This window comes from Protopterus annectens, chromosome 6.part0 (assembly GCF_019279795.1).
Source record: "Protopterus annectens isolate FY-2018-M chromosome 6.part0, PAN1.0, whole genome shotgun sequence".
NCBI classification, from domain to species: domain Eukaryota; kingdom Metazoa; phylum Chordata; order Ceratodontiformes; family Protopteridae; genus Protopterus; species Protopterus annectens.
In genome coordinates this window covers 1,169,445,499-1,169,467,172 of record NC_056737.1, presented here as the reverse complement: position 1 = coordinate 1,169,467,172, position 21,674 = coordinate 1,169,445,499, and the positions used below count along the sequence as shown (strand labels likewise).

At 41.1% G+C, this 21,674-nt stretch overlaps 1 protein-coding gene across 6 annotated transcripts in view; it reads left to right on the top strand.

The window, feature by feature from the left end:
* The window catches only part of TANK (TRAF family member associated NFKB activator), a 1,995,915-nt gene that overhangs the window by 918,188 nt on the left and 1,056,053 nt on the right, over positions 1-21,674 (top strand). For all 6 annotated transcript variants that reach the window (XM_044074789.1, XM_044074784.1, XM_044074787.1 and 3 more), the window contains one exon: positions 19,502-19,601. In XM_044074789.1, coding sequence (XP_043930724.1) covers positions 19,502-19,601 — 100 coding nt within the window. The remainder of the gene's footprint in view (positions 1-19,501; positions 19,602-21,674) is intronic.

Below are 21,674 nucleotides of genomic sequence, written 5' to 3'. Positions count from 1 at the left end.
ATTCAGAGAATTTTGCCAAGCTCGCACCCTTGCATATTGGAAAGTTCTACTTGAATAGTGAATCATAAAGGTGTTATGGATCATGGAGCATTCCAGACAGAGATATAACACTTCGTGAAGCCTTTTCCGAGACTTTGAAATGAACTTGTATAAATGTTGTCCACAGTGGTATTTTACAAAGATGAATAAGCGGAATGTGCAGTTATTTCAGCTTCAGGCTTGTTTCAAAGATTTAACATCTCATCATAATTTAATTTATTGGGTCAGTGATTAATTAATTTTGACTTTAGAGCCAAATTCAAAACAATTTTTATTTTTGTTTTCTCCCCTACCTCACAGCTGACCGTCAGCTCTCACCAGATTTACCAGACATGCTTTAGCCTCCCGTAGGCTTAACCTGACCCACATGTGGTGTTAGTGAGGAGATGCAGGACACTGGTGCAGCATCATGTTGCTGCTAGGGGGTGTGTCTGACCCACATGTGGTGCTAGTGAGCAGATGCAGGACACTGGTGCAGCGTCATGTTGCTGCTGGGGGTGTGTCCTAAGCCCCTCCATCACAACCCTCTGCACCCCTGCTGGCACTGTATTGATACTACGTTGGTAGGTGTATGCATGCTTCTGCTCATAAGCAGCCTCCAACCTGTTAGTACTTTGTAGCAGTGAGCTCAGCAGGCTCTTAATGCTAGTGTAGTATAGTGAGCCTAGGCTGTCTCCTGCACCTCCCATGTGACACCTCCATCACATGTGCTGCTTGTCGAACATGAGTTGTCTGGGTCACATTAAGGGCTGTATTTCAGTGCACCATAGAGCTGCTTACTCAAACTGTTTTTGACTTCAGAAGCATTCTTTCAGTTGAGAAGCTTAAACAAAAGTGTTATTTAACACCCAAAACACAGATATTCCTTCACTTTATGATCAGATTAAACTTAAGGCAAAAGCAGAAGGTTGCACGTTTCTGAAAAAAAAAAATCATGGTTTACTTCTTAGATAATAAACTTCAGGTCTTTTCCATTTATTTCTCTTATCTTTAATCCTGCCTCTACTTAGCCAGAATCTTCTTTTCATGACTATATTTTTGCTTACCTTTTTTCTTAATCATCAGTTTCAAACTCGGTGATCAGTTGGTGGATACTCTGTTTACTAGAAGTTAAACATTGAAGTTTGAAAGTACTTGAAGTTCCTATTCTCTGTTGCTTGACTGTTGAAATTTACAACTGCTTTCACTCTTATATTACAGATGCTATTTGCTATCTTCAGCTAAGGTGAGGGTGGGCATCTCACATCCCTACTCCTGTCTTGGAAAGTAGCACCAGTTATTAGGATGCACTCAGGTGTAAATCATGTTACTCTGTCTTGGGTTCTTAGTATTGCTGGATTTCTGTCTATATTTTGGCAGTGAGCCTGTTAACCCATTTCACACAGTTAATGAATGTAGATATTTGTAGTTTAATTCTTGGTAGTAATCATGATTGTGTTAAAAAGACTGTCACGCTCTTGGCCTCAGATTTCTTAGTTAGTATTGAGGTATCCTTTGAAGCAGAAAAAAAGATTTTCGATGATCTGAAATGACATTGTTTTTCTTTGTTAGAAGTCCTGAACGTCATGCATATGTTCTGTATTTCCTCTCTTTTCTTCTCTTGTAGTTCACTCTGTGCAGTTTTTCCGGGACTATCTGAGGAAAATATTTTTTAGACACTGATGATCTAGTAGTGTAATTAATCCCCATAGATAAATCCACTAATGAAATCAAAAAGTTTTAATGAATTTTTGGAAACATTGTGATAACAATATTAATCTTAAGCATCTTTGTTAGGAAGTTGCTATTTTTCCATTTTTTTATATTTTCAAGTGAAATTGCTATCTGGTAACAAGTATTTTACATACTTCCTTGTACAGAGTACCACGTCACTTTCTAAAACTATAAAAGTTGATGTTTGATCTGTCCACTCATTGCTTATAGCCGAGATTTTAAAAAGCCTACAGTTTGTTGCTCTCAGTGGGCCTAGAATGCTTCTGTCAGATCTCAGGTACTTGCTAACCTCCTCTGCCCTGTCTCCACTTTATCTTTCCATGTTCTCCAGAACTGTGTGAAACACTGGCCCTGGCAGCTGTCAGATTATCAGTTCCCTTCAAACCACTGGCTGCATTTCTGACTCATTCACTGTTTAAACCTCTCACTCTCTGTTTTCCCAGTAATAACTGAAGTTATAGGGTCTCACTTATACTTGTGATCCATCATTAGCTTAGACCCTATGTGCTGTCCCTTAAGGAGATGAATGTTAACTCCCGCCATAGTGACCTGCATGAGAAAATTATAGTTACAGAACCATCTGAACTTAACTGTGAGCTGTTGTTGAACTGCTTCTTGTAGTTAAAGGTAGAGGGTTTGATTCCTTCCACCTCCATCTGCCTAGTGTGTGACGCTGAGGAAGTCACTAATCCAGATTGTGCTCCTGTGTTCCCTCTGGCAAGGAATACTTTTGTCCAGTGAATCTATCCTGTTAACAAATGCATAAAAAAACTTAACTGGTTTGACCATAACATGCAGCCAGTCAACATTTATTAGTGTACAATAGACACATTTAAACTAAGTTAATGCAAGATGTGGACACTGCACCCAGCATCCTGTTTCCTAAAACGCCATGTCCTCCCATCGGTAAAATCACAAATTTAAACTGATATGCAACATAAAAAAAATATTATTTCCTTACCTTTCCTAAATTACTGTAGCCATAAGAAACAGGCCTAGGTTAAAGTACAGAAACTGCATACTTTTCTTATGAAATCTTTCAATTACGGATGTGCACTTTGTTTGAATTCATAGGTTGAATACAACAATAAGGTAGTTTTGAATTACATAAAAAATAGGTAAAATATTGAGATGTCGATTGCCACGTGTTCTTGAGAAATAATAAGTTGAACACCCAAATACAGGACATAGTGGATATGCTCGCAGAAAAGAACTCATGCAAACTTCACAGCATGCAAAGACATGTTAGACTGTTGTAGCTATAAGGGAAGAGTTCCCTTACATAAAAAATCTTGTGTTCTCCGGGAACCGCCAGTGTACCCGATGGATCAGTAGGATGTAGTAGTACTTTTCCTGCAAGTAGGAAACCAGTATTTATTTTTATGAATGTGTAAATTTAGATTGATTAGGCTGTCCAGTGTTCTGCATGATGTCAAGGAGAATTGTAATATAGCTTATGTGATCTCTTTCTGTTAGAAAAGGAACTGCGGGCTTGTTAAGGATGATCTTACCTTTTGAACCATGTGGCATTCTATGAAGAGGCTAAAACAGCAGTTGATGAAGGGGTAACAGTAATTACTACTTCTCCTGACCCTGACCTGTTTGCTATTAGCAAGTGTGTTTGGTTGAAATTGTTTTAGTTTTTGTCAGTGTTGCTGTAAATAGCCTAGTGCTCATTTGCAGCAAACTTTTACATGCTGAAGTTTGGAGCTCTGATTATGACCTACTGTACTGGATTTGACCTAATTTTATTGAATAGACTGAAATACCAGCACTGCAGTGATTTGAAGCAAATTTGTTTTTCAGTTTTTCTGCTGAGTTTAGCATGATAGCTGACCAGGTTTCTGGGGTGTTAGTAGTTTAGATAAGAATTTCTTCAGCTTTACTCAACTGAAAATAGAGAGGGACCCAAACCATGTCTAGGCCTCGGATTGCTGTAGAGTCTTGAAGCTTATTGTTAGCTGTTGCCCAGCTTACTCATCTAATACATTTTTTCAGCTTATGTAAGTGTTGCTATGTCCGTGTTTGCATAACTGTGCTTAATGCAGTGGGGTTGCAATGTATACTATGTTGATGCATACATTATGACCCATACCTGACTTACTGCCACCTACTTCTCCGTAATCCAATTAGTTAGTGTGAACACTGGTACATAGAGTTACCAAAAAATCTGTGATGAATCACATTGTTCAACGCATATCCTCCAAGAAGACTGAAGTAGCTAATAGCTGCTTTACATTACCTAAGTACCCTAGAGCTGCTATACGTAGCTCAAAGCCACTCATAGTAACTGGAAATAGCTCGTACTCTGCAGTGATGTAGAGATTCTGTGCTGCTTACTGTTTGATGTGACAGTTGCAGTGTAAGTTGGGTTACTTCATTTACTTTATAGGCATGCAGTGTACCCCTACCAACCAAACCAAATTTATGTAATTAGTTCATTAAATCATCATCTTCTTCTTTCGTCTGTTCCCATTAGGGGTCACCACAGCGGATCACCTGTTTCCATTTCTTCCTGTCCTCTGCATCCTACTCTGTCACACCAACCACCTGCATGTCCTCTCTCACCACATCCATAAACCTTATCTTAGGCCTTCCTCTTTTCCTGTTACCTGGTAGCTTCAGCCTTAGCATCTTTTTCCCAATATACTCAGCATCCCTCCTCAGCACATGTCCAAACCAACGTAATCTAGCCTCTCTGGCTTTGTCTCCAAACCTTCCAACCTGGGCTGACCCTCTAATATACTTATTATTAATCCTGTCCACCCTCGTCACACCCACTGCAAATCTTAACATCTTTAACTCTGCCACATCCAGCTCAAACTCCTGCCTTTTTGTCAATGCCACTGTCTCCAACCCATATAACGTAGCTGGTCTCACTACCCTCTTGTAGACCTTCCCTTTCACTCTTACAGGTACTCATCTGTCACAAATGACTCCTGACACTTTTCTACACCCACTCCATCCTGTCTGTACTCTTTTCTTCACCTCTCTTCCACGCTCACCGTTACTCTAAACTATTGACCCCAAGTATTTAAACTCATCCACCTTCGCCACCTTTACTCCTTGCATCCTCACCATTCCTCTATTCACCCTCTCATTCACACGCATATATTCTGTCTTAGTCCTGCTGACCTTCATTCCTCTTCTCTCTAGAGCATATCTCCATCTCTCCAGGGTCTTCTCCACCTGTTCCCTACTCTCACTACAGATCACAATGTCATCTGCAAACATCATAGTCCATGGGGACTCCTGTCTGATCTCGTCTGTCAACCTGTCCATCACCATTGCAAATAAGAAAGGGCTCAGAGCTGATCCTTGATGTAACCCCACCTCCACCTTAAACACATCCGTCACTCCCACTACAGACCTCACCGCTGTCGCACTACCCTCGTACATATACTGTACCACTCTTACATACTTCTCTGACACTCCTGACTTCCTCATACAATACCACAACTCCTCTCTAAGCACCCTTTCATATGCTTTCTCTAAGTCTACAAAAATGCAATGCAACTCCTTTTGACATTCTCTGTACTTCTCCATCAACACTCTCAGAGCAAACATTGCATCTGTAGTGCTCTTTCCTGGCATGAAACCATACTGCTGTTCACTAATCATCACGTTCTTTCTTAACCTAGCTTCCACTACTCTTTCCCATAACTTCATGCTGTGACTGATCAGTTTAATCCCTCTGTAGTTACTACAACTCTGCACATCACTTCTCCATTCCTCAGGCATCCTCTCATTTTCTAAGATTTCATTAAACATTCTGGTTAAAAACTCCACTGCCATTTCACCTAAACACCTCCATGCTTCCACGGGTATGTCATCTGGCCCAACAGTCTTTCCATTCTTCATTCTCTTCATAGCTATCCTTACTTCCTCCTTGCTAATCCATTGTACTTCATGATTCACTATCCCTACATCATCTAACCTTCTCTCCCTGTCATTCTCTTCATTCATCAACCCCTCAAAGTACTCTTTCCATCTCCTCAACACACTCTCCTCGCTTGTGAGTATGTTTCCCTCATTATCCTTTATCACCTTTACCTGCTGCACATCTTTCCTAGCTCGGTCCCTCTATCTAGCCAATCAGTACAGGTCCTTTTCTCCCTCCTTAGTGTCCAACCTTTCATACAACTCTTCATATGCCTTATCCTTAGACTTTGCCACCTCTCTCTTTGCCATGCACCTCGTCTCCTTATACTCCTGTATACTTTCTTCATCTCTCTGACAGTCCCACTTCTTCTTTGCCATCCTCTTTCTCTGTATACTCTTCTGTACTTCCTCATTCCACCACCATGTCTCCTTGTCGTCCTTCCTCGGTCCCGATGTGATACCAAGCACCTTTCTAGCCGTCTCCCTTATTAGCTATGCTGTAGTTACCCAGCTATTTGGTAACTCTTCACTGCCACCCAGTGCCTGTCTTAACTCATCCCTAAACTCCTTCTCACAATGACCCTTTTTCAATTTCCACCATTTGATCCTTGGTGCTGCCCTCACACTCCTCCTCCTCATCTTGATCACCAACGTCATCCTAGAAACCACCATCCTATGCTGCCTAACTACACTTTCTCCGGTCACCACTTTACAGTTTCCAATCTCCTTCAAACTGGCCCTCCTACATAAAATACAATCCACCTGTGTGCATCTTCCTCCACTCTTGTATGTCACCCTATGCTCCTCCCTCTTGTTAAAATACATATTCACTACAGCCATGTCCATCCTTTTAGCAAAATCCTCTACCATCTGACCTTCTGCATTCCTTTGTTTAACACCATACCTACCCATCACTTCCTCATCCCCTCTGTTCCCTTCACCAACATGCCCATTGAAATCTGCTCCAATCACCACTCTCTCACCCTTGGGTACAGTCATCACTACTTCATCCAATTCACTCCAAAATTTTTCTTTCTCATCCATTGCACACCCAACTTGTGGAGCATATGCACTTACAACATTCATCATTACACCATCAATTTCCAGCTTCATAAACATCACTCTATCCGACACTCTTTTCACCTCCAAAACAGTCTCAGCATACTGTTCCTTCAGAATAACTCCTACGCTATTTCTCCTCCCATTTACACCATGATAAAACAATTTGAACCCACCTCCAATACACTTAGCCTTACTCCCATTCCATCTGGTCTCTTGCACAAACAATATATCAACCTTCCTTCTGTCCATCATATCAGCTAGCTCTCTCCCTATACCAGTCATACTGCCAACATTCAAAGTTCCTACCCTCACTACCACAGTCCTAGCCTTTCTCCTCTCTTCCTGCCTTTGGCCATGCCTTCCACCTCTTCTCCTCCTTCGGCCAACAGTAGCCCAATTTCTGCCAGCACCCTGTTGGCTAACAGTACTGGTGGCGGTCATTGTTAACCCGGGCCTCGACCGATCCGATATGGAAATATTTACTGGTGATTGCATGAAATGATTTGGTGAAGTTTTACGCCGGATGCCCTTCCTGACGCAACCCTCCCCATTTATCTGGGCTTGGGTCTGGTACAAAGAAATGCACTGGCTTGTGCATCCCTAGTGGCTGGGTTTGTTCATTAAATAATAGGTATTTTATCCTACCAACTAAACCCAATTTACGTCATTAGTTCATTAAATAATAGGCATTGTACCATACCAACTAAACCCATTTTACGTCATTAGTTCATTAAATAATAGGCACTGTACCCCTATCAACTAAACCAAATTTACCTCATTTAATTCATCTAATAACTCTGTGTATTAATAACTCGGTGTAAACCCTCTATAAGGAAATTTGCGTAGCTACGTTCCTCCACAGTACAGCCCATTAGCAACCTCTTTCTTTACATATAGTACTCACTGTAATCTGAATTACTACTAAGAATCTCTGGAACAAGACGGCAGGTTAGCCTGCTTGTTTCTCTCCTGTTGCCAGCCTCACAGTGTTTGGTATCTTTAGACAATGTAGTGACTGCCCTGTGTTCACAGATAAGGATCTCTTATGCAGCACTAGAAATTCTGTTTCTGAGAGATGCAAATATTTTAACAAATTTGGAGGCCTCATTCTAACAGAAAACATGTACTTTAAGCAACATACACAACCACCAACGCTTGTATCTTGCATCCAGTAAAACAGACCACTGTACAGATAAAAATGTTTTTCTGATCAGCAACTTTATAGTTAGGCACAATGATTCTCCTCTCACTAGGCTGGACAAGGACAGGGTGATGTTGAATTGTCTTTCAGGTGTCAGGACCTCTGATCCTGTCTTACCTTGGTCCTTATAGAGACAGTTTTTTTGTGAACTATTCCTATGTCCTTGCTTCCTTGGTAAAGTTGGATCTGAAAGTTCTGACCTTCATCTTCAAACTCTCTGAAACCAATATCTCAGAATTTGAAGATGTCAAATGTACTAATCTCATCAAATTCTAAAAAAAAAGAAGTTTCTAAATTTACTTACATTAGCATCACTTCAGGAATTTCCCTAAAATTTAGCTTTGCAAAGGAGTTCTGTGCCCTATTGCATAAATATGTAGAACTGGTAGTCCCAGCCATATTTAAATAAAAGACTAAATTTAAAAGCAAACCAGTTAGATGGCCCACCAACATAAATAAACTCCAGAATAAAAAAAAATCTTCAGTGTAAACAGCAGATCAAAACACTCTTATGTCAAGAACAGCATCATAAAGTTAACCAAAATCTTTTTTTAATACCTTTATTGAATTATCACTTGTTGCATAGGCACGTTTACATTCATGTAAAAGTAATCAGGCGGTTGTTGTTGTTGTTGTGTCCTTCGGCTTTTCCCGGTTAGGGTTCGCCACAGCAGAACTCCGGTCCGCTAATGATTGGTAGTTGATTTTTACATGCCGAGTTACCAGCCCTGATGCACAACCTTCAACAAAGGTATGTCCATTCACGCATGTCTCCACGCAGAAGACGCTCTAGCTGAGAATCGAACCGGACAGCGTCTTACTGTGAGGCGACTGTATTAAGCTAAAATTAACAAACATAATGCTTCTCATATATTGATATATACCATGTACCCTAAGCAGTATTACATAAATTATTCAGTTTCTGCCCTTTTTTTAAACAAGCAACATCTTTATTAAACCATCACTTACGACATAAGCAATCATACATTTATATAAATGAAAACAAAACACACCAACACAATCCTAGTTGCAAGGATTATACATCGCAAACCATACCGACATACTCCCAGTTGCAGACATTATATTTCACTTATAATCCACTCAAATCATTTTTCAGTCAAACATTACATAGGTCATTTAAGTTCTGCCTTCTTTTAAACCTCATTCCTCCCCGTATGTATTATTCCCACAATTTCCATTTTTTTCCTATGTAGTTTACTCTTACCTGTTTCTAAAGATCTTAACTCCAGTTGTTTTATCCCTGTTACTATATTCACTACTTCTAACATAGATAGTTTAGATTTTCATTTTCTAGTAATTGCTTTTTGGCAACAATCTTAATTAGAGACAGTAAGGCGTTACCAAGTCTAGGCAATTCCAATTTTGTATCATAGCTCAGAAAAATCATCTCCCTCGCCACACCAATCTGCCCACCCGGTATCTCTGACAGTGTGCATCCCGCAGGGAATACTTAGTCTGCCAAGTCATTGCACTCCCAGAAAATGTGTTCCCAATTACCTCTTTTTCCCCGTCACACATCCAACACTCACTATGTACAGGAGGAAAAATTCTCTGGAGTCTACTTGTGGTATAAAATATCAATGTAAACATTTCCAAGCAAAAATCTTAAATATTCTAGATTTTGTTGCATATTTGATTTGTGAGAAATACACATATCCTCCTATTGTTTATTTGTGAATTGCTTATCCAATCTCTCTTCCCAATTCTTTCTAGCCTCTTCCAATTGAGTCTTAGTTATCATGCAATATTTTATATGTTCTGCTATCTTTTCTGTTTTTTAATGGCAGCTTCTGTTCTAGATTCTAATGAAAACTCTACCACTGCCGGCCTTTTGTTTAGGGCCCCCTATTTCTTTCCCTTTGCCTATACTCTGATATCAGTCCTTGATAGGGAAGACAATCTGTAACCTGCAGTCTGAGTAAATTCTTGGCATCTTCCTATTCTGTCATTTTTCCCTCTCTAGTTATTTACTCCCAATACCTTGATTCCTTTGCCAGTTTTCTCCAGTAAATTCCAGCCCCCTCTTGCTTATTGTCTATATCCGTAATTGCAGTAATCCCTATTGGCAGAATCTCCTTTCTCAATTCCCACGTTGGCTTAGTTCTTAGAATACCTTCTACTACTTTATGGATATAATATTCTGTATGATTATTGTTACCGGTTTTACTAAACGTTATTAAACAAGCTCTGACAGAACCACTGCTTAAACTATTTAACCTGCGTTTAGCCACTGGCTTTACCACTGGAGTTTGTCACACAGTAATACTGATACCACTCCACAAAGGTGGCTCCACCACAGACCCCAGCAGTTATAGGCCCATCACCCTCACAAGTCTTATTTGCAAGTCATTGTTTTCAACAATGTGTTTAAACAGTGATGTATGATGTGGTGCAATGTTCCCCTCCTACAGTGACTAGACCATGCTGTTTAAGATTATGTGGGCTATTGTATGTTGGGGGGAGGCTTGAAAATGTGAAAATAGGGTTGGGGGGCATGAAAATGTAAAAATAGGGTTGCAACTGTTAAGATTCTTGAGTACCAACAGCATCTAAACTTGATTCTTAAAGTCCAGTAGGGTAAAAGCTACAGAGTTAAGACTTTGACCCAGTTACTTCTATCTCCAGCATTCCAACTTGTACAACGTAGCCTACATTTAGAGACTTAAAAAAAAATAAAGTCACAGTCACTGGACTCTTCTTGACTCCTGAAGGACTACTACCTTTCAGTTTTGTGCAGAATTTTAAGCTCCAGCATCCTCACCATCATGCCTGTCTGTGTGCTGTACACTATGTTGGGATATTAGTAAAGCAAGCTGACAAGACCATTTAATACCCGATGACCACAGTTTATTTGGCTTCACTAGTATTGGTAAATATTTAAATTCTAATATTTTTTAAGCATCTGCAATTTCATTAAGTCTTCCTGCAAAATGTCTAATAGTGCAGTATCGGTGCTTACATATTCTGAGCTTTCCATGATCTCTTAGGAAATAGGACATGGTATCCAAATATATCACTACTTTCCGGGCTTACCTTCTCTCCCGATGGCCTGATGGCAATTTTGCAATGTATTTTGCTATACCTCTGTGCTAAAAAAAGGACAATCACGATAGCATTTTTATAACAAACATATTTTCATGTCTGAACAGTGATATATAATGCAGTTTGAATAATAAGATATTATGGTTTTTTATAAAGGATGAAATGGTCATGTGGTTAGGGGTTGTTTAAATTGTGAAAGGTGGGTGTATTGAAGCAGTAACCTGAGTAAGCAGAAGTGATAATGTGTTTGTTATACAAATCCTATTAAAGCATTTTTCTCTATACATGTTGCTGTGGTCTGGTGGGCTAAAGTTGGATATGCAAAAACAGAGATTGAGATCTTTTCACATTATGGTTGTATGCCCCCTTTTAAAATAAATTTGGAGTGGTGTCCAGGAGCAGTGTTATAAGTTGTGGGGGGGGGTCTATTTTTTCATCAAATGGCTATTCAATGAATAGCCATTTGTCAAACACCTATTTAGTGAAGCCACTCTTTATCGAGCAGTGAATTTTAAGTAGGTCAGACAAGCGGCTGAATGGCCATTCGACAAAATAATATAGACCCGTTGTGGGGATAGTAGTAGCCCCATTTCCTAGTTCTGTGTGGGAATCAGATAATTTCTTAGTAGGCCGCCGTGATTCCTGTTTACAGAAGATGTATTGCTGCTCATTAGACATTTTGTTCATCACCTTGGTTGTGCCGGCATGAAAAGCAACTCAAGTAGCTCAGCAGAAGTTAGTTACTGTGCCAATGTGTGCCTGTCTGCAGATAAAAGGATGGAGACGTGTATTGAAGTTTTTTTGTGAATTTAAAATATGCCTTCGTACCATTCTTTATGGGTCCAGTGTTTCCTGATACTTCAGCTTCATGTTTGTACTCTAAACCCATGCTTCGTTAGTTGCGGCTATGAACGTAGCCTGTTCTGCAGTGCTTGTTTGTAAGCCTTTTTTTTTCATTTTTCTTGTTTATAATTCACCACATACAAATATTTTGTGTGAACCCTAATGTTAGTATCGTAATATAGCAAGTGTAATAATTAGCAGGATTATCAAGGTATCAATTGCTAGTTTTAAGAGAAGGCAAGAGGAGTACCGTTCAACACTTAGATATGCATTTTGATGCTGGCTACTTTTTGCTGTCATGTCACGACTACTATTTGTAAGATAAATGTCAGGTTGGGTGCTGGTCATATGATCGATGACACATTTGTTGAATGATGAGTGATCAAATGTAAACCAGAGAAACAACTTTCATCTCAACAGTGGAGTTTTCTTTTTTTCTCCACTGCTGTTTAATTTTGGAGTAGGTATATTTACATTCATTGGACTAGGGGTGTTGGGGGGGATGCCCCTGCAACAAAGTTATCTCCAAGAATCTACAAAAGTTGTTTCATTGGTTTGTGTTTGATCATTTAGCATTTAATGAAAGTGCTGTTGATCGATTGATTTGTATACGTTATGTGGTGGCTGCTGCTGTCAGGTTCCGGCTACTGCCAGTAATTAAATGCACTCCTACGATGGCTACTGCTTACAGCTTAAATGCTGCTGGATAATGGTTACTGTTTGTAAGTTAAGTGCTGTCATGTGCTGAGTAGTATTTGTAAGTTAAAAGTTAAATGTTGACTGGTGGTGGCTAGTATTTGTCAGTTAACTACTGTTATATTATGGCTAGTATTTGCATGTTAAATGTTATCAGCTGATGGCAACTGTTTATAATTTAAATGCTGTCATATGATGGCTTATATTTGTAAGTTAAATGCTGTCAAGTGATGGTTACTGTTTTTAATTAAAAGCTGTCATATATTGGCAATTTGTTTTCAAGTTAAGCACTTTCAGCTACTGGCTACTATTTGTTCATAGGTTTATGGCTGTATACATATACATATATCAGAGACATAGGTACCAGACCAATGGTGAATTTCCAGTTACCCATCCATTGGACCAAGCTGTGCTTAAATAGGGTTAGGGAGGAACTCTGCTTCAAATGGATGAGAAGCCTTTTCCAGAGAATGGGAATCCTTAGGGAGGAACTGTGCTTCAAATGGATGAGAAGCCTTTTCCAGAGAATGGGAATCCTTTGAGAAACATATCTGTGCTTCAAATGGATGAGAAGCCTGTTTTTCCAGAGAATGGGAATCCTTAGTAGTTCTGAACTGTGCTTCAAATGGATGAGAAGCCTTTTCATCAGAATGGGAATCCTTAGGGAGGAACTGTGCTTCAAATGGATGAGAAGCCTTCCAGCCCTCCGAATGTGGAATTTGGGAGGAACTGTGCTTCAAATGGATGAGAAGCCTTTTCCAGAGAATGGTGATCCTTTGAGAAACATATCTGTCTTTCTAACATGTCCTGTTTGTGATGCAAGCAAAATTTAGGTCTTTTACTCTAGTAGTTCTGATGCTGTTTGTTTTAAGGATGTACAAAAGGTTCATCAAAACAAAGTCCAGGTATGCCTTGGCAAAGATCACCACTCAAGTCTTCCAGCCCTCCGTGTGTGGTTTGGTGCAGTGCTGGCATTTAGAAATGAATGCCAGCAATGCATGTTCTTCAGTAACTGCATAGAGTCCCTTGTTAAATTTGTAGAGAGCAGTTTGCTACAGTTTAAAGAAAGGAAATTACTTTTTTTTTCGCTCCTCAAACTTGAGTTAAGGGCTGCCAGATCAGGGAATCGAGTCGGGCACTACATGAGCAAGCTACTGCTGTGGAGGTAAACCCTGGCTTCTGCTGATTTCTTAGTAATCTGGCCAAATGTGCCTCAGGATTTCCATTTAGGGGTCCACACATTGCTCGCAGAGGAGGTGATGTTACAAGGCAGTTCAATGGAGACCAGACAGATGTTCTTCGTGTTTCACCGTTGCAGTCATTACATTTGGGTTATCTGCCTGCAGGTAGCCCTCAGCCGGCCTGAATATCAAAGTCTTGGATTCCTGCGTCAGATGCTGTCTCTTCTTCCATGACATCTGGTCGTCAGGGGTATAAAACATGCAGACGACGCCATTACATCAGTCTTTCTTGCTGCGTGGTGCCCGAAGCAGAAGCAGTTCGCAAGTGCTGGTCGGCCGACTCCTGAAATTTTCGTTTTCAGGTTTCAGAACCGAAGTCTTCAAAAAAGCTAAGTACCCCATTGGGGATCCTTTTTCTTGCTCTTAACCAATGTCAGTAAAAGTTAACAATTGTATTATCTGTGGAAAGCAAATACCTCATAAAGATTTTCATTCGTACTGCATTCCTTGCTTAAGCCCAGACCACGACGTCCCTCACTGTCGGTTTTGTGCCTTATTCAACCCCTGGACTATTCGTCGTCGGTTTCTTTTTGCAGCAAATTATTTTGGTACTCGGATTTACTGTCCAGAAATCGCTTACGTAACCCATCCGACTACCGACATTCTGAAAAAATGTAAAGATAAAGACAGAGACAGACCGCATAGGTCCAAAGCTGCCGCCGACGCTTCTGTTAAGCTAGTCACCAGTTCACCGGTACTCAGTGAGGTGCTTTCGCAGCCCCTGATACCCACGGCTTCAGATTCACAGGCCTCTACTGAGACCCATTCGGAGTCCGGTATGCCACGAGATGCTTCTTCGACTATGGAACCTGTGGATGTCTGTACCTTGGATGGGTCCAGAGCCGCTGTACAGGCACTGGCTGCTGAGGGTGTATTCAGGCCTACTGAATTGCATTTCAAACTGACGCCATCTTCTTCTTCAAGGCCTAAAACTCGACCCACGCCTATAAAACCGCCGTCCAAACCGCATGATCAGGCCCATATGCCTAAAAAACAATTGATAAGAATGGCTGAAGACCTTATTACTTTAATTAGCGGAAGCCAACCTTCACCTTCTGAGACCCAGAACTGATTTTCCTTCTGATTCTTCTAATCAGGATTATAAAATTTCTGTTTCTTCTGATTAACAGGATTTTCCCTTCTCTACCAGTGAGGATTCTGAAGCAGAGGAGTCCATTCCCTCTGCTTCCACTCCAGAAGATTTTTCTTTTGGTGAAACCTTGCACACTCTTAGGGAGCATTTCCATTGAGAAAGCCAGGATTACTCTGATTCCAAAAAGAGGCTTAGGGAATTCTTACTCCTCCCTCAACACAAGCCTTTAGCTATCCCTCCTGTCCTGGACACTGTAGATGATGCCTTCTTGGAATCTAGCCTGGCGCCAGACACTTTACCTCCAGCTCCCAGGAAGCCTGACAGGTATTACAGAGTACCTGACTCTCACAAGTTCCTCTTCAAGAATCCTACTGCAGACCCAGAACCCATTTCCCAAGGACCTAAAGGCATTAAGGCTACTACTGCCAAAAACCCTACCCCCTCTGATAGAAATTCCAGGGCCTTGGACAGAAGGGGTAAGAAGGTATACACTTCTGCTACTTTGGCCATTAGGGCCTTAAACTGCCAGTTTCATATGTTAAAGTATCAGCAGCATATTATGGGACTACTTAACACAGAACATGATGTTGATTCCTGACTGTGCTGAAAATAAAGAATTACAGGATTTAATGCATTCTGCTGAACAAGTTGGTAAACATACCTTGCAATGTGGTTTTGACTCTTTAGAAGCATCTTGCAGGGCTGCTGTCACTGGGTCTGTACTTAGAAGGCATGCTTGGCTTAAGGAGCAAAATTTGCCAGATCATGTTAAAGCTAAATTACTGGATGCTCCCCTAAACCAAGACCGCCTGTTTGGCAACAAAGCAGAAGAAGTCCTTAAAAAGATGGAGGAAAAAGCTAAATCTATGCAAACTATTAAAGATTTCCTGCAAGTACAACCTCCTAGATTTAGCAGGCATTGGCCTTCTAAGAATTGGTCCTTTCCTGTCTCTTCCAGGCCTTCTCAGTCCAAACCCAGGAACAGCTACAGTCTCAAGGTACTCACAGGCCTAAGCAGTGGGGGGCTCCCACTTCCAAAGCTGGAAGTAGTAAGACACCTCCCTATGGAAAAATGTCACAATGACTTAACCTTAAACCTTCCAAGCCCTGCTCAAATGCCTGCTCCCTTAGGGGGAAAGATTGCCCTGCATGCAAAAAACTGGGAACAGATTACACAGGACAAATGGGTTTTAAATATAGTTTTCCAAGGATACAGATTCCACGTCTACACCTTACCAACCCCAAACGGTTGGCCAGACCTACCCCCAAATCAGTGGGCAGAGGCTCAACAGCAGGTTCTCTCTCTTCTAAGTTTCAGGGTTATTCAGCCTGCCCCAGCAGAAGAAAGGGGACAAGGTTTTTAATCTAGACTTTCCCTGGTACCCAGAAAAGACAGCTTCTGGCGCCCTATCCTGGACCTCTCTATTCTAAACACCTTTTTGGTAATCCCAGAATTCAAAATGCTAACACTTCAACAGCTGCTTCCTATGCTAGGCAAAGATGCCTGGTTGACAACCTTAGACTGAAGCTTACCTGCACATTCCAATAAGGGAATCTTGCAGGAAATACCTCTGCACTTCCCTTTGGCTTATCCACTGCACCCAGGGTATTCACAAAGTGTCTAGCTCCAGTCATTGCATTTCGCAGGCAAAGAAATATTCAGATATACCCATACCTGGACAATTGTCTAATTCAGGCAGAAAGCCAGGACATGCTACTAAAACATCTGGCATTTGTAAAGAAACTTCCAACCTTACTGGGGTACACCATAAATGAAAAGAAATCTCATCTAGTACCCTGCCAACAAATTGTATTCCTGGGAGCACGCTTGAATACAACTTCCCAGATGGCTTACCTCACACCAGAGAAACAAGTTTATTTGACAGACTGCTTCAAACTACTTGCTACAAAGACCCAGCTATCTGCAAGGAAAATCCTGCAAGCCCTGGGGTTCATGGCCTCTTGCATTCTACTAATTCCATATGCAAGACTGCATATGAGGAAACTAAAATGGTATCTAAAAAGCCTATGGTGTCAACATTCTCAGGACCTGGAATCAATGATTCCTAGCATTCCTTGCATAAAGAGTTCCTTTGGTGGGCAGAGGCCTGCGACCACAACAAGGTGCTCCCATTCACTCTACCCCCTGCCGCCCAAACCCTAACAACAGATGCATCAGACTAGGCATGGGGGGCTCACTTGGCAGGCAGTGCATTCAGGGCAAATGGAACCCGAATCAGATGAACCTGCTTATCAGTCAAAAAGAAATGTTAGCTGTACAGAATTCCCTGACAGCCTTCAAGGACCACATTCTTCCAGGACAATTATTGGTAAAGACAGACAGCACCACTGTTATGTGGTACATAAACTAGCAGGGGGGAACCCACTCGTACCCTCTCTGCAGACTAGCCATGGCTCTGTGGAACACAGCCTTGAGCTACCAAGTGCACCTACAAGCTCAATTCCTGCCAGGCAAGCTAAATTCACTGGCAGATGACCTAAGAAGAAATATCATGGACCCACACGAGTGGAAACTGGAACCAAAGATATTCAACCTTTTGAGAAACAAATGGGGGAATCCAGAGATAGACTTGTTTGCCTCCCCTCAGAACTACCAATTGGACAAATTCTGCACAAGGACTCCCCACAGTCAAGCTTGGAAAGTGGATGCCCTGTCCTTCCCCTGGGAAAGCCTCTCAGTTTATGCCCCCCCCCCCGCCTCTCCTCTTGAAAGTTCTGCTAAAGATCAAACAGGACAAACCAAGAACAATACTGATTGTACCAGACTGGCCACGCCAACACTGGTACCCCCTCTTGCACAGTATGTCACTGCTGGAACCATGGCACCTACCTCAGACCCTTTCCCTGCTGTCCCAGCAGGAGGGCCAGGTTCTGCACCCTCAACGTCAAACCCTGAACCTTTCAGCCTGGCTAATTCCTTGAGCTCTCCAGTAACATCCCTCAGTAAGCAGGTGCTAGATGTCATTCTGGAGGCAAGGAGACCTAGTACTAGAAAATCCTATGCTGAAAAGTGGAAAGGATACTCTTCCTGGAGCCAGACTCAGGGGATGGGCACAAAGGTGCCCAGCTTACCGCATATTCTTCAGTACTTAACAGAGATGTTCCACAAGGGCCTTTCTTTCTCGTCAATTAAAATTCATGCCTCTGCCATTTCAGCTCATTATAATACTGAACCACTCCACTTCTCTCAACCCCTGCTAAAGTAATTCCACAGAGGGCCAAAAATTTAAGACCACCCAGGAGAGCCCCTGCTCCGGCCTGGGAGCTTAACTTTGTATTGAAAAAGCTCACTGTACCTCCTTTTGAGCCAGCTGCAACTGTAGAGTTGAAATTCCTTTCTTGGAAAACAGCCTTCCTTCTAGCCATCACTTCAGCAAGAAGAGTGTCTGAATTACAGGCCCTCATGGCAGTGGAGCCCTTCATCATCTTCCATGTAGACAGGGTGTCCCTCAGGACCAATCCTTCCTTTATGCCCAAGGTGGTGTCTAGTGTGGCCCTTAATCAGTCCATTCATTTGCCTATTTTTTCCCCAAGTCCACAAAACAAAGGAGAAGGAATACTGAACTCTTTGGATGTGCACAGGCTGCACAGGCAACTTAGATTTTATTTGGACAGGACTAAGCCTCTTAGAAAATCTGAACAGCTGCTAGTTGGTTTTGCTGCAGGGGCAGATGAAAAGGCCATTTCAAAGCAAACCATTTCTAAGTGGATAGCCCATTGCATTCATTTCTGCTATAAGCACCATGGAAAACCTACCCCACAGGGGATAAGATCACATTCCACCAGGGCAGCATCTACCTCTACAGCCATTCTCAGAGGTGTCCCTACCAGGGACATCCTAGAAGCTGCTACCTGGAGCTCTGTACATACCTTCACCAAGCATTACCACATGCCTATTTTTTCTAAATTCAGAGCTGGTTTTGCCACAGCAGTCTTGCAGGGCTTAATAGCTGCTCCTAATGTTCTCTAACTTCCTCCTCCCTTCCTTAGCTTTGGGAATCAACCCAAATGTAATGACTGCAACAGTGAAACACGAAGAACATAGTACAATCATATATACTTACCGTAAATGTAGATGTTCGAGTGTATTCACTGTTGCAGTCCTGGTTACCCTCCCTCCAGCCCCCTGACTTCTCTTGGCTATACTTTTCTTCTTGTTTAGTGTATTTCAGCTTTCTGGTGTATTTGCTTTTTGTTGGAGGTGTAACCTAACATACAATTGCTTTCCGTTATGGGGGCACCTGACATCTGGGGCAAGAAAAACTGTTGTAATGGCGTCGGCTGCATGTTTTATACCCCTGACGACCTGACGTCATGGAAGAAGTGACAGCAGCCGACGCACAAATCTGAAGACTCTGGTATTCAGGCCGGCTAAGGACTACCTGCAGGCAGATAACCCAGATGTAATGACTGCAACAGTGAATACACTCGGACATCTAAATTTATGACAAGTGTACGCAACTGTACTTTTTCGCGCAGTTAAGCCTGTGTATGAGTTTATTTTAAAGGTGTGCTAAAAATGTAATTTTCAACAGTCAGTATAGCAGCAAGATAAGAATTTCCTGTGTTCTGCAGTAAACAGGACTGTATATGGTTATGTCCATGTATGGATTATATGTAAAGAAAAGTCACTTGCTTTTTCTATAGATCAGAGAGTATGAACATTGCTTGAAACTCCTACAGGATGAAAGCTTGGAACAGAAGAAAACCATTTTATGCCTACAGTCAGAGCTGGGCGCTGGCAAAGGTACCTTTTCTTTTTTTTTTTTTTTTTTTTTACTGTTATATAGTTTAAATTTCTGATCTTTTAAACAGAGTGTCCAATGTAAATGTATAGTACTAAAAATGTTATAGTTCTTATTCTATGGTAATCAGTCCAGATACTGCAGATAATATCAGCATCATATTTTTATGTATTCGATACTAAATATGATTACAGCTGGAGGAATTCAGCGAGTGTGGCCACATGACAAGTTGTGATGAACACAGACACTTGGAAGCAGTCAGGGGGTATATAATCCACCTGGCGTATGTGGCACAGAGGTCTCACTAGAAGTGAAAGTCAAAGGTATATTAGGAAAAGAAGTACAAATGAGAGAAGGAAGGATGGATACTGTCTTGGATGGTAAAGATGAAATAAAATACAACCAAGAAGATATTATGGAGGTGGTACACAGTTTGGTGGAGAAAATATATGAAAACGCAGAAATGGATAGGGAAGAAGAATGGAAAGTGAAAAAATTATTTATAAAAATAAAGAATGTTTTAGAAAGTGTTGGAACAATAAAAGAAATAGAGAAGTGGATACAAGAAGGTAATAAATCAGCACCAGGATTGGGTGGTATAAGTTATGATTTGTATAAGAAAATTAATAGAGATGAAAGAGAAGGTTTTTATTAAAAGAGTAGTTGAAGAGAGGTATAACAGAGAAAGATATGTAGTGGAGTGCAACCAGTGACAATGACTCAGTACGTAGTCTGAGGATGTTAGTCAAGTGAAATAAAAGTATGAACTGGATTAAAAATGTGTTAGTAATGTTAGCTTCTCGAAAATAGAAGGGTACAGAGGGTCAGGATTTATTAGAAGATATTTATAGGAGTAAACTTGTATGATGGGTATCCCTAAATGGTGGGAGAGAGTATAATGGTGTCGTTGGAGACTTGCTGAGTTTGTTCCATGAATTATGGGTTTTATTTGAGTGGAACTGCTGGGTCCTACTTCATCAGTCCAACTTATCCAATGATTGCATTGTGAGCCTCTCATCTGAACCATTCTGGCCATTTGTTAGTGCTCTATTGTCTCACGCTCCTTGAAACTTTCCTATAATTCCCTGTGAGCCTCCCCCCTCAGATCTCATTTGCTACCATAGTGAAAGGATCTCGATCATAGCATCAGCTAAGTGATTAATAATTATTTTAATAGTTTCTAGAATCATTTGTATAACAGTGGCTTTTCAATCATATAGTTACTAGTTTTAAGTCTTATATTTCCTCCGCAGTTGGTAAGTTTTAGTGCCTCAGCTTCTTGGCACTAAAGCGGCTGTCTTGCACTGATTTTTTTTAGTGTGTTATAGCACTGTCTAAAATATTTACATAACAGACATTGGTGTACTGTTTCAATAAGGTGTTTACTTGATGTTATCAGTACTGTTATTTATTTTTTGTTGTATTTCTTGTATTATATTAAGATAGTTAAAACGTTCAAAAAGTATTTAAGTGTGAACACAAGCTTCCATCTTAAGACATACGACAGGTGCAGAGTTTTCTTAGGCCCAAAGCATCTAAATATTGAGTGCTCTAGTTGAAGGGGCTTTGGTCCCTGCTTCTTTGCTGTCTAAGTATTGAGTGCTGTAGTTGTAGGTGCTTTGGTCCTGCTTCTTTACTGTCTAAGTATTGAGTGCTGTAGTTGTAGGGGCTTTGGTCCTGCTTCTTTACTGTCTAAGTATTGAGTGCTGTAGTTGTAGGGGCTTTGGTCCTGCTTCTTTGCTGTCTAAGTATTGAGTGCTGTAGTTGTAGGGGCTTTGGTCCTGCTTCTTTGCTGTCTAAATATTGAGTGCTCTAGTTGTAGGGGCTTTGGTCCTGCTTCTTTGCTGTCTAAATATTGAGTGCTCTAGTTGTAGGGGCTTTGGTCCTGCTTCTTTGCTGTCTAAATATTGAGTGCTGTAGTTGAAGGGGCTTTGGTCCTGCTTCTTTGCTGTCTAAGTATTGAGTGCTGTAGTGGTAGGGGCTTTTGTCCTGCTTCTTTGCTGTCTAAGTATTAAGTGCTGTAGTTGTAGGGGCTTTGGTCCTGCTTCTTTGCTGTCTAAATATTGAGTGCTCTA